The sequence below is a fragment of the Hippocampus guttulatus genome, chromosome 10 (genome assembly GCF_054856545.1).
Source record: "Hippocampus guttulatus isolate MCC_2025c chromosome 10, RoL_Hgut_1.0, whole genome shotgun sequence".
NCBI classification, from domain to species: Eukaryota; Metazoa; Chordata; class Actinopteri; order Syngnathiformes; family Syngnathidae; genus Hippocampus; species Hippocampus guttulatus.
The window spans coordinates 17,399,520-17,416,240 of record NC_141270.1 but is presented as its reverse complement, the minus strand read 5'-3'; the positions used below and the strand labels follow the sequence as shown (position 1 = coordinate 17,416,240).

Sequence of the window (16,721 nt, the reverse complement as noted above, 5' to 3'; positions counted from 1 at the left end):
AAAGGTGTAATGGAAATGCAACCCTCCGGGGCCAAGCAAGACTGTCTCAGTGTGAAACCGGGCAAATGGAAAAGCGCCTTTCGTGACATGATGTGAGCAGGGACAGTGCCAGGATTTCTTCTCTCCTGGAGCTAAAGCAGGGGCTTGACGGATACATAGGGGGAGTTCAGAAAATAATTCATATATATTGTAGAATACTGTGATTGACTGGTAACCAGTTCAGGGTGTCCCCCACCTACAGCTGGGATAGGCTGCAGCAACCCCCGCGATCCTCTTGAGGACAGGCGGATTAGAAAATGGATGGATGGATATTTTAGAATATCAAATAAACTACCTACACAGATTTCTAACAGGCCTATAGCCCCTCCGAGCCCTGGTGTCGCCCATCCCGAGATGGTGTCATCAGGGTGATTTATAAAGGGACTCTGTCACAAAAAATATGTGTGTGTGTGTGTGTGTGCGTGTGTGTGTGTGAGAGAGAGAGAGCGAGAAGAGAGAGAGAGAGAGAGAGAGAGAGAGAGAGGGTGCTTGTGCAGATGCCTGAATAAAATGTACCTCACTGAGTGGAGTTTCAGGCACCACAGAGTAGAATAAACAGTAGTATAGATGACAGTCATGACACACATACACATATTAAAACTTGTTGCCAATGAAACTTCGAAACCATTGCTGAGAACTTGGTCTTGGGCAAAAAATGAATGTGCGCACATAGAAGCTGCAAATGCAATTCCCAGTACACCACCCCCACAAAAAACAAAACAAAACAAAAAAAACCCCAAATACTTTACGTCAATGCAAGAGGCTGACACAATTGCGCACAATTTCACACTAAAAGCAGTCCAAGCTACCGCAAGTTAAAAACGAGCACAAACTACAGCTTCATAAGGGGAGGAAACAATACGAAACCAACAAGACAAAACAATGTCAACACCATCCACAACCAGAAACACAAACCAGTGCAACTCTTGGAAAAGAGAGCGGCAAGATGCACAAGCGCAAAACCTTTACACAATGTGGATGGCAAATTGTGTAGAATTTGTCTGTACAGTATATTGTTACTCTGACAAATTCTACTTTGTATGCCACACAGTCACTGTGTCAAAGTCGTGACCACAGAGTACCAGGAATTTAGGACAAGAAAGCTAGCAGGAAAAGTATAGTTTGTGATTTTATCCTGTATGTGTTCAAATAAAGGACACTATTTAACGTCAGTACCGCTGGCATAGGAATTGTAAATGTAAAAGCAAAATGAACACAACTTCACGCTGGTGAGGATTCCCTGGCGTGAAGAGCAAAAAAATACATGAATTAAAAAATACTATTGATATGAAAATCGCAATTCAAGTATATCTGTGCTTTACTCCACACAAGATAAAATCACGTTCTACTCCTTTTTTTAATTTAAAAAATAGATTGGCAATATTCGAGTTGATCAAAAGTATCTTTAAAAAAATGAATAAAAAGTTTACAAAGGATTAAGAATGAAAAACACGTGAAAACATAAATTGTAGTTTGAAAGAAAACAAAAGGCAATAATTGATGGAAGTAATTGTTGTATATGAAAGTGTTTCTTAAGTTGCATAAAGGTTTTAAGTTGGTACTCAGTGGTGTCACAAGTCGAGCTCAAGAGAGCTAAGAGAGAAGTCATGGGTCCACAAAAGGGTACCTGTCATCTTCAGGGGAAGCATGTTGGATAAAAATCCTGGGGCTCGGAGGACGTCTCCGGGGCAATGAATGGGACAATGATTTTCTATGTGTGCACAAGGACAAAAATAACTTTGCTGAAAAAAAATGGTTTTGCGTAACCACTAATATTTTTAGGTCCAACACAGTCTGTCACATAACATGAATGTACAACACCATTAGTATTTAAAAATCCATATTATAGACACGAAGTCTTGTTTGATGCTCATAATGGAAAAAAAAAGATGCCTATGATGAAAGGTAAATGATTGACATATGTACATTATATAGTAAGTACAAAACCTAAATGAAACCACTACATCACCTAAAACTAGGGACTGATGTTTCTAGGTCTTACATCTTTATGTCATATGTAAACAGTACAGACTTACCGGCCCAACATTCCAACACATCTTATGACACTGTCAGAGAGCTCTGCGGTATAAAATATGTTTATACTTTCTACCACTTGAGGGCAGCAGAGGGAATCCTATACCTTATTTGCTCATTGCTTTAGAAACTGTCCTGCAGCGTACAGCCAAAACCGCCTCAATGTTTTCTTTTTCGAAATTGCATTTCATTTACAGCTCTATTTCATTTCAGTTCTAGGAATATTAGCATTTTACTGACTATAGTAAAACACCACCAGGAAACAAATGTCTCTTTTGTACTACGGGCACTACTGTATTGCTATGACTTAAACTGTGGATACCAGACATAAACAACTGCAATTGTTTAGGACACAACTCGGTCTCACCAAGCAGACACAATTCTCCGGAAATGATGAAAGACTGTATTTGACATAAATTACTGAAGGTCAAATTGTTGGATTAAGAGCATTTAAATAGGATAGAGAATTAGGAATGTGTGAGTGGTGAAATGAATTACAGCAGAAGAATAATTAGAGGTTAAGGTGTACAACAAAAAAACGAAAAAACAATTGTCTTTCACCAGTCACTCTTAATTTACCGGTAATTGATCAATGAAACGTTACTGCTAAAATCATTAGAATGTGTTAATTTGAACACAAGTGAAAAAGAAAAAATGATCAACAGTGAGTGCCTTGGGGCGTTGTGAGGATGATGCTATTATTTTTGAAAAGTGGGGAAAAAAGTGCAAGAGGAGGGTGGTGGATACAGAGCATGGTACCTTTCCAATTCAGGTGAGGGGACATGATAATCTGGAGTCAGACAGTTGGTGCTAGCACTCCTAACCCTGTCCAGAGAAGGCTGAAGATCACTAGAGGCATCACAGCACAACATGCCATCCAATGGAGGAAGAGGAGGATGGAGAGGAGAGACAGGGCAAGAGGTCAACCACAAAGAGAAAAACAATGGACAAACACAAAACTTACTTCAAAAGAAAGTTTGGTTGGATTCACAAAATGAGAAGTCTGAGAACTAAGCCATGCCTGGCTGCAGGGCGCAATGACGTGGCCGGGATGCGTCTTTAGGGTGCAATTACCTGAGTTACCATTCTCACTGCGTGATGACGGTATAATTATCAGGGCGGGGATTGCAGAATGGAGCTTAGCTTAGCTTTTGACATGCTTGCACGGTACACTGGTGACTGATCATAGCAGATTTCCCAAAACAGTATGCATTGCAAATAAAGATAGAGCAGAAGTGAATCTACCGGTAATTGGAAATAAGTTACTGAAATGTCCTTCGTCAACCATAGTAACAGCGGCTATTTGGTATTTCGTACTTACTACGACACGCACAAAATACTATTTGAGAAAATCATGAATTTAACACCACAAAGGTTGGCCATATGCTTCAAACAAGGGGAAGGTATGAAATCAAATTGACAATATTGTACAATACAGAGTCATCGCTGTATTTAGTTGTTGGCATTTCTTCAAGGGAAATGACGAAAATGACCGGTTGGGAAAATGACTTCTTCTCATTCATAAGAAATATTTCTTCACCTCCAACCAAAAATTTCCCCCCAAAAATGCCATTCCAATAAACACTGTAGTAGACTAGAAGTACAGTACAGCATACCAAATAAGTGAGTCTATAAAAGCGGTTGAATTGTGACTCACACTATGATGACATTGTAGAATTCAAAGTTGTTTACGACGATACATTGGAAAAATATACATACATATTTTAATTGTGACATAAATGACATATTTAAGCATGACAGAAACCTTAATTGTAACAAAAAACAAACATAATACGATGGAACATTGTGAGAAATGTACTGTGCGGTGTGCAGTGAACGAGAGGTAGGAGGAAGCCATATCTGAAAGTCAGGTTTGGAGAGCAAGTCCCAAATCCTATAAATGTCAACGAGTCAAGTCAGGTGACATCCCACACCGCTGCTATGGATGCGTTGAAACACTTTATGTTTTGTTTGAAGCATATTCACCATACCTTCTACTTAACTCCTCAGGTTATTGTATTTTTTGCATAAAAGTGGCATCCTGCGTGGGAGGGTTTTACCGTGCCTAGTCGACCTCTTGAATTACGGTAAGTGTGCATGCCAGCAACAAAAGCGGCAAAATGGACGAGATTGCAGGAGAAGCGAAGAACAATGAATTGCGTGCGGCTGTTTGGACAACAGAGAGAAAGATTTTCATGGGGCAAATGAAGAATAAACTTTATCTCTTGTTTTATGCATTTGAGTATGTCATGGTAGAAATGTACTGCATTTTGCAGCTTTTAGGATTTAATTCTGTCAGTTATTGTACAGTTACTGTATATCCATTAAATATGATTATTATTCTTATTATTATATATTTTTTTTTAGCAGCCGGGCTTTTCAAGGTCATACTGTAAGCTTGCTGACCAGATGCAATCAACATTTTTTTTTCCTGGTAAAGGATTTTGTTTCAATATTAATGAGGTAAAGTGTTCTCTGAGAGATTACATGCACCCCTTTGACTAAAAGTTGAGGCAACGACTCAAATTTTGTGGAATACTTCAACTTTCATATTTTAAAAACACAGTGCTACAATATGTTTGTTTGTTTTTCTTATCCCCACAACTTTTGGTGAACCAGGTCCTGAAGAATGGTTAACATTGTAGCCTAAAAAATGAGTTTGTAGGATTCCTAATGTTTGTCTAGTATACAATAGAAACATGTCAAAACATAAATATTTTTAAAAGCGTAAATAGGAAAACGACGGTAATAAAACAATATTTGAGTCACTCTCGACTGAAGGTAATGATATGCATTGGCCTGCAGTGCCCTCTTGTGGCTTACAGGCAGAATTGCAAACGAATTACTTGAATGAGATCCACTGTTCTCCAGATTTTTTTCCCCAAAATATTAACACATTTTGGTGCAATTTAGCAGTAAACATTATTGCTTTAGTAATGACTGGCTCTCCTGACAGCTGTTTAAAATATAACCAATGTGTAACATGTAATCTCTCTGTTAATCCTTACGAATGTTTTGGTTTGTTTGTTTGTTTTGGATGAATAATGCATTCAAAATTATGACAATTGTCTTTTTAACTTATCTCTTCTCACAACAGGATAATGCGCTGGGTGACACTGGGTTTTACAACATTGAAATCTGCCATTGGCTCTTTCACGGAAATACGATGCAAGTACAAGTTCTGAGCCAGAAATTCACACCCAGAAGCACATAGCATGGAATACGACATGAGTGACCAAGTTACCTTAAGTGGATGCACTCAGCACTTTTGCCTCGCATTGATTGGTGGATCATGATGACCTCACTGTGGTAACCATGGGGATGGATGACACATGAGGAAATCAACAACAATTCCCCAAAACAGTAGAGCAAAAGGGAAAAGAGAGTGAATTGGAACGAGAGGACGCTATGCGCAAACACAAATGCAGACAGGAACACACGCTCGCGTGCCAAAACACACAAATTACAATGTACCCTTTTTCAAACAAGTAATCAGTAGGCTACAGCACCAAACTCTGCTCAAGGTCCAATCCAACCATGAAAAGCAAAGATTTGCGTCACAATTGTGCAAAAAAAAAAAAGAAAAAGAAAAAAACCCCAAGCATTTTACTTGACTCATAAAATGAGGTTTCACCATCAATGGCATTCACACACTCCACAAAGTCAAATGTTTTGCCCCTTTCCAGCATACACTACAAGGCTGTCGGTGTTGCTCTAAATCCAAATTAGACAATAAGTGAACATACAAGGATTCAAGGGAAATACCTGTCATCCAGGTATTCCGGATCCGTGCGGTGACCTCTAGCAGAGTCATAGTAGCGGGTCGGAGACCGAGAACGCCTGGAGTGTGAAAGCTCATCGTCGAGACTCCTGAAAATAAATATCTAATTAAAGACGGAAATGACCTATGTCACTGTAGTGGTCAGGCAATATGGCAAACAATTCTTGGCTGGGCTCAGTTGGCTCAGACTGTCAAAAGCAGAACTGGCAGTACAATGAGTTCCGGAGTAGTTGGCCATTTCATTAGAAGATGGGCTCCGTTTGATGGTTTCCAACATTCCTCCTCTCCCACACACTGTCATGTACACTGAGAAAAGACGGTGTGTTGAATTTACTTCATTTCATTTTGTCAAGTGGTTGCACGAAATGAGATCATTTGTGTCCGGATACACTTTACAAGTAGACGACGATACTACTGACAGTATGCATTTAGATTCAGATGCTTTTCTTTTACACAACTACTTCATCAAGCAAATGGAGTAAATTCAACACAACATTTTTTTTTCGGTGCACCTTTTCCTACATATTGAAGATGTGGCACCAAATGAAAACACAGCTGAAAACAAACAAAAAAAAATCTGCATTTTTCAGGATGTACTAAAGAAGAAAAGTACTTTTTCAAAGTCCAAGAATTTATAGGTATTAACATCAAGATCTTGGTACTTACACGAAGAGCAAAATGTTGCAAGAACGTTTTGCAAACACATTTTCGATTGGCATTTTGGATACCACTTTCTAAGTTATAATGTAGCCCACTATCACACAGCTTTGACCCTTCCAATGAAACGTCATTTTCAAATCATGTCACTTCTCACCTTTGTGCAGGGACATTGGCTGGCCGGGAACGCATATATCCCTGCTCCTCGCGGTGGGGGGATACTGAGCGAGAACGTATATGATGCGAAGTCGTCCTCTGGCGCTCGGGCACCTCCAGGGTGGACGTGGGCTCCCGTTGTCGCTCCCTGCCACGTCCCTCTGCTGCCAGTGATGGTGCATGTAAAACGCAGATGTATACACGCCAACTAGTCATTCACAAGTAAATGAACCTTTCAAACTGTGAATCAAGCATTATTTCAGAGTTTATAGGCAAACGATCAGGATGTCTAATCTTGTGGACGGACGGATTACATTATACCAGCCTGATTTGGAAATGTTGTAGACTGTTACTTACGTAAAATAATAAGTCCATCAAAATCACTGGGCCACTTTTCCGATGCCATCTACACTGAAAGGATTAAAACAGTGGGGCTAATCCCTTTATGTCGACCCAGTACATTTGGGTTGGCCATCAAAAGATAAATATGAGACAAGAGATCAATATTTTGGATTTTATTTCCAGGTACATGTAGGTCTGAATTTAGGAGCTTGTATCTTATGTTTGAATGCATCCACTTTTCACGCAAGCAAAAGTGTTTTATACAACCTCACTTCGTTTGAACTTTCTATGAAACGGATTCTTCATGAAATAAATTGTGTGTAGTCCACTCAGTTTCAGATGTGTGTTTTGCATGTGAATACTTAACACTTTTGGAGCAATTATAAAAAACCAAAGAGCTGTCTGTGTAAGAAAAGCGATTGTGAAGCCGTACAAATCATACACGATAAGAGGCAAACTGTTAAGAACAATGGAACATCCAGGATGGAATTAGGCAAAAATTACAGAGATGATACCCCCCCCCAGCCATCAAAAAAAATGCAAGGAAATATTTTTTAAAGACTGATGAGATGACACTTTGCCTTTACCAAAGTGACGGAAGGGAAGTTTTGTGAGTGAAAAAACGATATGCTTGCATGGCTTCTTCTGGGACAGGCTCTCAAATTTTCTTTGATGATGTACAAGAGTCCTTGTTTTACAATGCCAAGTAGCTTTTAGGTCACGTCTGGCATGCTATGAACCGGTTTAAGCAGTGGCGTACGAATAAGTTGTCGCGGTGCACAAGAAGGCACGCTCGGTAACCACTTGACTTACCTTTTTTCATTTGACCATTTAAGAGTTATGTCCAAAAAATGCTTTTTGACTGGGCGGTCTTTCCTCAAGATCCAAAACACACGGAATGAAGAAAAATGCAAAGGTGACATCAGCGGGTCAGAGTCTTGATGCAGTTATCACAAGGAAAGTATTTGCAATGAAATAGTTACAAGACTCTCACCAAAATGTGCTTTTGTTATGAATCAATTCTGGCTCAGATCCAAAAGAGATCAGGAAATAAAAACTGAACTCTTGATCTCTTGTCTCATGTTCATCTCTTGATGACAAATTTAATGCGTCTAGCCTCCGGCAAAACTAAAGAAATCAACCATGCTCCATGCTTTTGGAGGGGAGTAAATATGGAAATTGGATTGCAGTGAGCAAACATTTAATGTAACTGAAGAGTGGGAATAATGTATTTATTTATTCATTAAAGAATTATTCTGTATTTTAAAATAATAAAACAAATCATTCTTTGTTGTTGCAGCAGGACATCAGCTAAAGATAAAAATAGAAATAAAGAGCGTGATCAGCCTTGAAGGCATATGTGCATCCTTGCTGGGCTTTGTTTTGATCCCAAGGTCCCTGGCTTCATTTCTAACAGTGCAATACCTCAAAGCTTGCAATGGCCCACTAGTTTCTCTTTGAGTGGGTCTACCATTTTTCCTTCCCATTTATATCTACCCTGACGTACCAGATGGTTTGTTTTACAAAACAGTTTGTTTCTCAAGCCCATCTGGGAACGACTTGATCTAAGGTGTTCAGAAAGAAGGGGAACTTTTCCGAAAAAAGTTGCAAGGTGACTGGATGATGGTTTTCATCACAAAAAGCATAGATTGCGTTTCCATGCTTTTTATTTTGTTTGAATGAACAAATGGTGCCCTGTTCTGATCAAACTGCTGCCATTAAAATGCATCCACACATATCTTTTAGTGTTGCCTTTTGTTTAGAAGCTTTTTTCGAGCTTTGAAGACACTGAAACCGACACAAAACTAATGACAATTGCCTTTTGTCTTCTCATAGGATGCTCTGCAGTTACCAGTTTCATCAACAGTATACTTCGCAAAATGAATTTTCAAGATTTCATACCAGCATTGTTGTGAATGTGCGTGACTCACAAGTTCAATGAACATATGACTTCTAGCCATAACCTTGACACAAAAGTGATGTGATGAATTTGACTGATGTACAGAATGTTCCGAAGTAGTCAATGATTCCGATGGTTATATTTGTACAAGGACAGATCGTCTGTGGAAATGATTTAAGAACAAGATGAACTAGGAAACTAAAGCAGACAAAAACAAAGACCTCTATAATTCATTTTAATTCATGTGTGTTTTTAATTCTGTGGTTTCTCAGCAGTTTAGCATTGACTACGAGGTGCCGTGGTTCTGGTGGCATACAGTAGTGTCTTTAGCACAGAAGAAGAATAAACTTTCATCTTGTGTCTTATTCTCGCCCCAGGTTCGTAAAATGCACTAAAAGGTCATGAAAAGCAGCCACTACCAGTTTGAAAAACTTAGAACTTCATGTTCGCATCAGTGGTTGAATGTGAATGTTTTCAAGCAAAAGTGTGTAAACATGAATTGAAGTTTGAATGCTAACCATGCTAAAACGAACAGTTTTGGCACATGGAGGAGTGAAAGCGTCTCAACAAAATAATCATCAGAAACAGAGAAACTACTGAATCGTTTGTTGAATTCAATTAATTTACACTTTTAGATTTTCTCATGCATGTTTATTTGCTGGTCAGTGTTTGTCGCAGATAGTACGTTTTCATGCCACGACCAGTTACGTTTTCAAGTAAATCCTTTGTAATCAAAGCTAAAAACCTGTTTGTAGAAAGCTGGAGTGGGTGAAGGCATTGTAAAGGGAGACGAGCATTGTTGTGTGAGATTTTTGTTGGGGAAAGGGTACCGATTAAGTGTTTTTCTTTAATAAATAAATGCAATTATTTTGGATAAATGATGAAAAAAAATACAGTAAATGTTAAAAATGCCTTTCATGTGGTTTCATAAGAATTAAAAACATAATTCACTTGTTGTGTTTCTCGGACTTTATTTAATGTAAAAATTGTTTGTAAAGCAACATTACAGAGAGGTTTTGTAGGTGTTAAATTTAAGGTTAATACACTAAATGTATTTTTATAACTCAGGTTAGTTAGGGCCATGTTTTGGAAAACATGACTGAAACTGAAAGGGCCCTATTATCGTTCCCAGTGCAAGCGTAGCACAAAGCACTGTCTAACCACGCACATGCGTGGTGTTTTCTTTCTTTAGTTATTTTGCAAGCCTATTTTGCACGCTGTAGAATAGGGCATAATGGCGCATTCATTCATATCAGGGCGGTCCAAGTGCACGCTGAATTTGACACATCGGAAACAGAAATAGAAACGCTGGGGTCCGTGCATGACATTGGTGGGTAAACTGTAAGATCTTCCATTGTGGATGATGTAGTTGGCAGCGCATGTTACACGGGCAAGTGGAGACCACCTTACACCCACAACTGTCCATGTGTAACCCCCCCCCCCTACCCCCACTAACCACCATGAATCATAAACTTTCCTTCTCAGATGATAACAGCAGCTCAACGTGTATCTTTCCTTGTTTTGCAGCAGCATTTTACCACACGTTGAGTCATCAGGAAATATCCAGTTAGCCATCTCCCTCTCAAGGCAGGCTGGCCAACATACACCACCACAGCGGGGTGTATATGAAACAGTGATTATGCGACTGAAGTGTGGATTAATTTTAAAGGTTTCTTAAATGCAGTGTATGGCATTTACCATTTCAACATTACAGCCATTTTATTCAGAATCCCTCATTTTGAGGGGGCTAAATAACAGTTTAACTTTTTTTTTTCTTGTTTGATTTTGATTTTCAGTCAAATATCAAATATACTACGGATGGACAAGCGATACCGCAATCCCAGTCAGCAGTCACCTCTGTATCAACATACAGTCTACAACATTGTACTTTTGACATCACCCGGGTGAAAGTGTTTGATGGTTCCTTGTTGAGTGAATGTTAGGTTCAATGTTAATTTTTTGGGAGATTTCACTCCGTTTACAAACATACAAAAACACTACACAGAAAGAAACATTGGAAGCATTGCATAGTACAAAAGCAATCCCCACCCACCTTTAGAAACTACTGCTGTACCCTCAAATTCAGGCTCTGTTAGACGCTGAGAACCTACATACACACAGGCATACACACCCAAACACACGCGCACAACACAAGTGCACACACACACACACACACACGCACACGCACACGCACACATGCATGCACACATTCCAGTACATATCAAGTATTAGGGGAGGGAAGTAAAAGCAGTACACATTATACAAAGTCTATGATTGGCAAAAAATAAAAAAAGTCTTTCCCAGGGCACACAAACACACAGAGAACATGACAGAACTAAAAAAACAAACACTCATAATTAAGTACAAGTAGAGACACAGACATGTAATACTTACGCTGCAGCTTCCTGCTCGGGTTGTCTGTGTGTATGTGTCGACGAGGCAGATACGGGGAAGGGCGGGGGAGCGGTATAGATGAGACATCATGCGTTTGGAGGGGATACCAGTGTGGCTTGTCGTCCAGCAAGGCTGTCTCCAGCTCTATCAGGATCTGCCAATTCAACATTTTCATTGCAAATAACTAATGGTTCGTTTTAAAACAGTGAGTCTGTGATTTTACTTCAGGAATTGCTGTCCATGTAATTCTTATATGTTGACTTCAAAAAAGTGCAGAGTGCAGCGTATGTGTGTGAACGTGTGTGTATGTGTGGGTTTGAGTGTATTACTTCTCCCATAAAGATGCTGTCCTCCTCTGGTGATCTGGGCTGGTCCCACACAGTCAGTTCCAACATGTGGTTGCGGAAATCCCTACGATGGATGTGAGTGTAGAGGAATGTTTGGTTCCACTTGGGCTCGCAGGTCTTCTTCACTGCTTTTGTCCTGCGTTTACTCTTGTCACTATTCAAACATGTCCAAACACAAATGTGAAGATTTCTTTTTTTGCATTCAGCAAATGCCACTCTTGATGATAAAAAGGGGGCCGCTGTACTGTAAGGACAGTGTATTTAGTTATGTAATTCATTCCAAGAAAAGGAGCAAACCTCAAAATATAATCCATCCATCCATCCATTTTCTGATCCGCCTTGTCCTCACAAGGCTCGCGGGGGGGTGCTGGAGCCTTCGGGCAATAGGTGGGGAACACCCTGAACCGGTTGCCAGCCAATTGCATGTCTGTCATGATTCTGTTTAGGACCAACAGGTGGCACTGTAGGGCTCTCCCTGCAGCTGCACACCTGTTGGTCGTTATCTAATTATTGCTTTAAAAGGACGCCCAGCCCGACACTGGTGGTCGGGTCATTGTTTGCTGCTGTGAGGTTTGTTTCAGTCAGGTTTTGGTCACTGTTATATTTTGCTTCAGTCAGGTTTTTTGTTTGATACTTTGGACTTTATTTGTTTTGGATTAAATTTTCTCTATGTTTTAATACAATTTGTCAAGTACACCCTGCTCCTCTCTCTTGCCTGCTTTTAGGGGTCCACCACCACCTCGCAACGTGACAACGTCACACAAAGTCGAACAACCATCCACGCTTACACTCACACCTAGGGACAATTATGAGTGTTCAATCAGCCTGGAGTACCCGAAGAAAACCCAAGCAGGCACAGGGAGAACATGCAAACTCCACACAGGGAGACCGGAGACGGAATCGAACCCTGCACCTCTGCACTGTGAGGTCAATGCAGTAACCGCAAAATATAATAATAATTTATAAAATAATCATAATCATTTTTATAACCACTTAAGAAAATGTCCCCTTCATGATATAAAAACCAAGAACATATGACAGCTGTACCTGCGATCAGGAAGAAAGTACATTTTGACATATGGGCTTCTGGGTCGTCCATCAGGCCGAAGAGGGAGCTCCACCGCTTGAAGCACATTGACTATTAGTTGGTGACCCGCTTTGTCGTACCAGAGCTTCACCTGCAGGACGAATACATCCAAATCACGTTTGGTCCAGAGACGTCACAATGCGAAACAGATAACAGTGGAATAACAGCGCGTACACACTCACAGAAAGTTTTCCTGGCATGAGCTGTGGCGCGTCAAGAATCATTCTCGGACTGGTGGGAGATAAAAGATTTATTGATGGTCGCTCCATCTTCTGGGACTCAAATGAACTTGAACCTGCTAAGAAGAAAAAACAAAAAAGAAAATCACTCACAAATCTGAGGAATCGAAGGAGTTGCCTATGTTATTAGAAATGAAAACAAAACATGAACCAGGTCGGATTTTTATAGGTTCTGCAATGCTTGGGAGTAATCTTTCTTTGTTTTTGTTATTTTCTTCTTTTTTTTTTCAGAAGCTCTTTTTATTGACAGAAAAAGATGCTGCAATGGATCAGTTTTTCACGACTTGGTTGTGGAGATAATTGTAATCACGAATTATCATCACCTACATTGTCAGAAAAACACTGCTGAAGTTGTACCATTAAGGGTTGAATGGATTGTCAAGGGTAACACTTACTGTACCCTTAAACAAGGTAAATATTGGGACCCTGACCATTTGTACTGTTTGTAGTCAAATACTGTACTTTATGTAACATAAGGCACAAAGCTGGGGCGACTCATTTGTACCCTCTTTGAGCAAACCTGTACAGTACCTCGGGGTACAAATTTGTCTACAAAGTATCCTGTCAGGACCAGATATTATAAAATGTGGTTACCCTACAACACACGATCATTTTGAAGCTGTAATTACGTCCTTGATATCATTTAGTGGCACTTGCACCTGTTCACCTCCATTAGAGAAGAACATCAAGATAATAACCACGCTGTCAACATACTAAAGAAGGTGAAGTGTTGATTAAGACACACACTCGCCAAACTGTTGGTCACATAAACACACTTAAATGATAATAATTCACAACATTCTGATGTTCTGAATTGTATCGTGGGAACGGAAGAGTTCCCGAAAAGTACAAAAGTCAAGAAACAACTTTTTTTCTTGACAAGCATAATTGTCAATTGGTTTAAAGTGCACAAAGTGACAGAAAATTGTCATACCCAGTCTAAATGATTACTTTTACGTGACATCACAAAACAGTGATGAAGAAGAGGAACAATATGATGCACGGTACATGTACATCCTTCCATCGTTTCATCTATTTTCTATACCTCTTATCCTCGCTAGGAGCCTATCTCAGCTGACTTTGGGTGAGAGGTGGGATACACCCTGGACTGGTGGCCAGTCAATATCAACAAATATCCATTCACACCTGAGGAAGAACAATTTCAAGTCTTCAATGTCACTGTGCTGCTGTCATTTGGTGTTTCTTCACAGCTCTGTCATCAACTGCTCTTGATACCCTTGGCCGACCTGTTCAGTGCCTGTCGCTCGACACTCGTTTTTTTCTTTATCAGGATATTCCAAATTGTTGTATTGGCTCTGCCCAATTTTTATATTTATAATCGTGTATTGCGATTGTGTTTGCCACTTCTCTCAGCTTCAAAAATGGTTGAGTTTTCTCCCATAGACAGCTCTCTGATGTTTATGTTTGTATAACAGCAAATGCAGGTTTCACAGGTGAGAGCCAAAGCCAATTAAACATTGACAAGCATCACAGAATGGGATTGGGTTGAACTTTGGAGATTCTACTGGATCACATAAGAGATACCTACTGGATTCTAATGGAGGGTGGGAGGTGTCTGGGATTCTTGGGATATCACTGAAAAAGAAAAAGCAAAATGCATGAGCCGTTTTCATGTTTGCAACTGGTAGGATTGAATGCAGTAAAGTTAATCGTTTTTTTTTCTTGGGAGATGCGCGGGCTTGCATGCGTGATTCAGAAAGTATTCAAAGTAGTTATCTACAGCAGATGTTCAAGCTAAAAAATATCACGGTTACAAAATATGGCAAAGCAAATAATGATGGAATGGGGACATTTCATAAATGAACACGGCGTCTCATATGTTCCAGTCATCATTAAATGACGGTACAGCATCAGGCTAAAAAAAAAAAAAAGGGAAAATTTCATACCCCATCTTACCAAAGAACGGTGATGTAAGGATCCATACATATGAGTTGGTTCTATTTTTCATAAGTGTGTTTGCTACAGTTCGTACCTGATAAACAAGTCTAGGATTCTTTGTTGCATGAACTGTGGCGTTGTTGTAGTTATAATTGGTATATGTATTTTTTGATATACCGTATTTTCCGGACTATAAGTCACAGTTTTTGTTCATAGTTTGGCCGGGGGTGCGACTTATACTCTGGAGCTACTTATGTGTGAAATTATTAACACATGATTATGTCATTTCAAATGTTGTTTTCACATGAAACGACAAGAGGGCACTCTCGGCCTGTGTTGATAAATCAACGATGAGTCTGACGTAGAAGAGGAAGCGGCGCATCGTCTACGTTTAAAAGTGACACCGAGGATGAAGATTTCATTGGATTTAGTGATTTGGAGTGAAACTGATAGTTTGGTAAACGTGTAATAATAATAATAAAATAATAATAATAAAAATAATATAATAAAATAATAATAAAAATAATAATAATAACTCTAGCATAAAGAACATTATGCTAGAGTTATCTGAATAATTCTTAATATGTTACGTCATTACTGACATTACCAGGCATGTCAGTCATGTAACGTTAGTATACTGTAAACTTATTCAGCCTGTTGTTCTCTATTTTATTTATATTTTAAATTGCCTTTCAAGATGACATGTATGCTTTTGGTGTTGGCTTTTATCAAATAAATTTCCCCCAAAAATGCGACTTATATATCCTTAATTATGCATTTTTTGGCTGGTGCGATTTATAATCGGGAGCGACGTATAATGCGAAAAATGGTATTGATCTCTGGTGTGTGATGGAAACTAAATACGGTACCTACTGTATATATATATGTCTTGAATACTACCTCTACTAATACGACTGCTCATAAGAAAAAAATTATAACACTAATAATAAGACTAATTCCAAAACACACATACAGATCCAAGAAGTAAAGCAAGCGTCATTAAAATAAACTCAAATCGTGCTTCAGCAATTCCAGCAGCCAAAATTCAAAACAGCAAGGTTAGCAACGTTTGGGGCATTGTAAGCATCAAATAATTTCTTCTTGAAATGCTGGCTTATTTGGCTTTTGGAAAACAAATAGTACTTTCAGAGACAACTCCCATTTTGCAGCCCTTTGAGTTTGAAAGTATGACCGGATGAACATTTGCAGCGATTTTCAAAGAAGTCAATTTGCACACATGCCCATCTAAAGGAATGATCTCCTTTTCTCGGGTTGCAAAATGTCACCAGCAATATGACACTTATTTTTTTTCCATCGGCATGAGGGATAAAAAGGTCCTAATAAAAAGGTAAGATTACTTACTGATATTTTCTATACACCCTTTGTGAGTGTTTGGAGAGAAATTAATACATTCAACTTGTGTTCCAAAACAAAGCAAATATGTATGTCAATGTTATCAATAAAAACAATACCAACAATGCTGAAAATAATTTGCATGACTGCCATCAAAGGAGTTGTTGTTATCGTTAACCATAAATGTTGTCACCTTCCTAAAATAATGGCCGAAATGATTTTTATTCAGTTTTTCAGAAAACCTGAAAAACTGAACCAAATGCTCATCATATTCATTTAGAGGGTAGAATTGCATGATCTGTTGTATGTACAGTATGTATGTAGCCGAGGTGGCCAGCATCCTGAGGAGATGTTTACGGCGAAAATAATGTCAAAATATGACTATGGCCAATAGCCAATTTTGAAAAAGTGACGATTTTCAACTTTACAATTTCAAAAGTTTTTGAATTTATTGATTACTAAAACGTCTTACCCAAATAAACACAGACATACA

At 39.1% G+C, this 16,721-nt stretch overlaps 1 protein-coding gene across 7 annotated transcripts in view; it reads right to left on the bottom strand.

Moving 5' to 3' along the window:
- rims1a (regulating synaptic membrane exocytosis 1a) overlaps window positions 1–16,721 on the bottom strand; it is a 77,193-nt gene that overhangs the window by 15,624 nt on the left and 44,848 nt on the right. For 2 of the 7 annotated variants that reach the window (XM_086121380.1, XM_086121375.1), the window contains 11 exons: window positions 14,526–14,572; window positions 12,920–13,035; window positions 12,698–12,828; window positions 11,633–11,804; window positions 11,304–11,457; window positions 10,963–11,016; window positions 6,669–6,831; window positions 5,839–5,943; window positions 5,318–5,377; window positions 2,833–2,922; window positions 1,667–1,750 (listed from right to left, as the gene is read on the bottom strand). In XM_086121380.1, the coding sequence (XP_085977506.1) occupies window positions 1,667–1,750; window positions 2,833–2,922; window positions 5,318–5,377; window positions 5,839–5,943; window positions 6,669–6,831; window positions 10,963–11,016; window positions 11,304–11,457; window positions 11,633–11,804; window positions 12,698–12,828; window positions 12,920–13,035; window positions 14,526–14,572 (1,176 nt within the window). The remainder of the gene's footprint in view (window positions 1–1,666; window positions 1,751–2,832; window positions 2,923–5,317; window positions 5,378–5,838; window positions 5,944–6,668; window positions 6,832–10,962; window positions 11,017–11,303; window positions 11,458–11,632; window positions 11,805–12,697; window positions 12,829–12,919; window positions 13,036–14,525; window positions 14,573–16,721) is intronic. The other 5 variants (XM_086121374.1, XM_086121378.1, XM_086121377.1 and 2 more) reach the window with 5 other exon arrangements.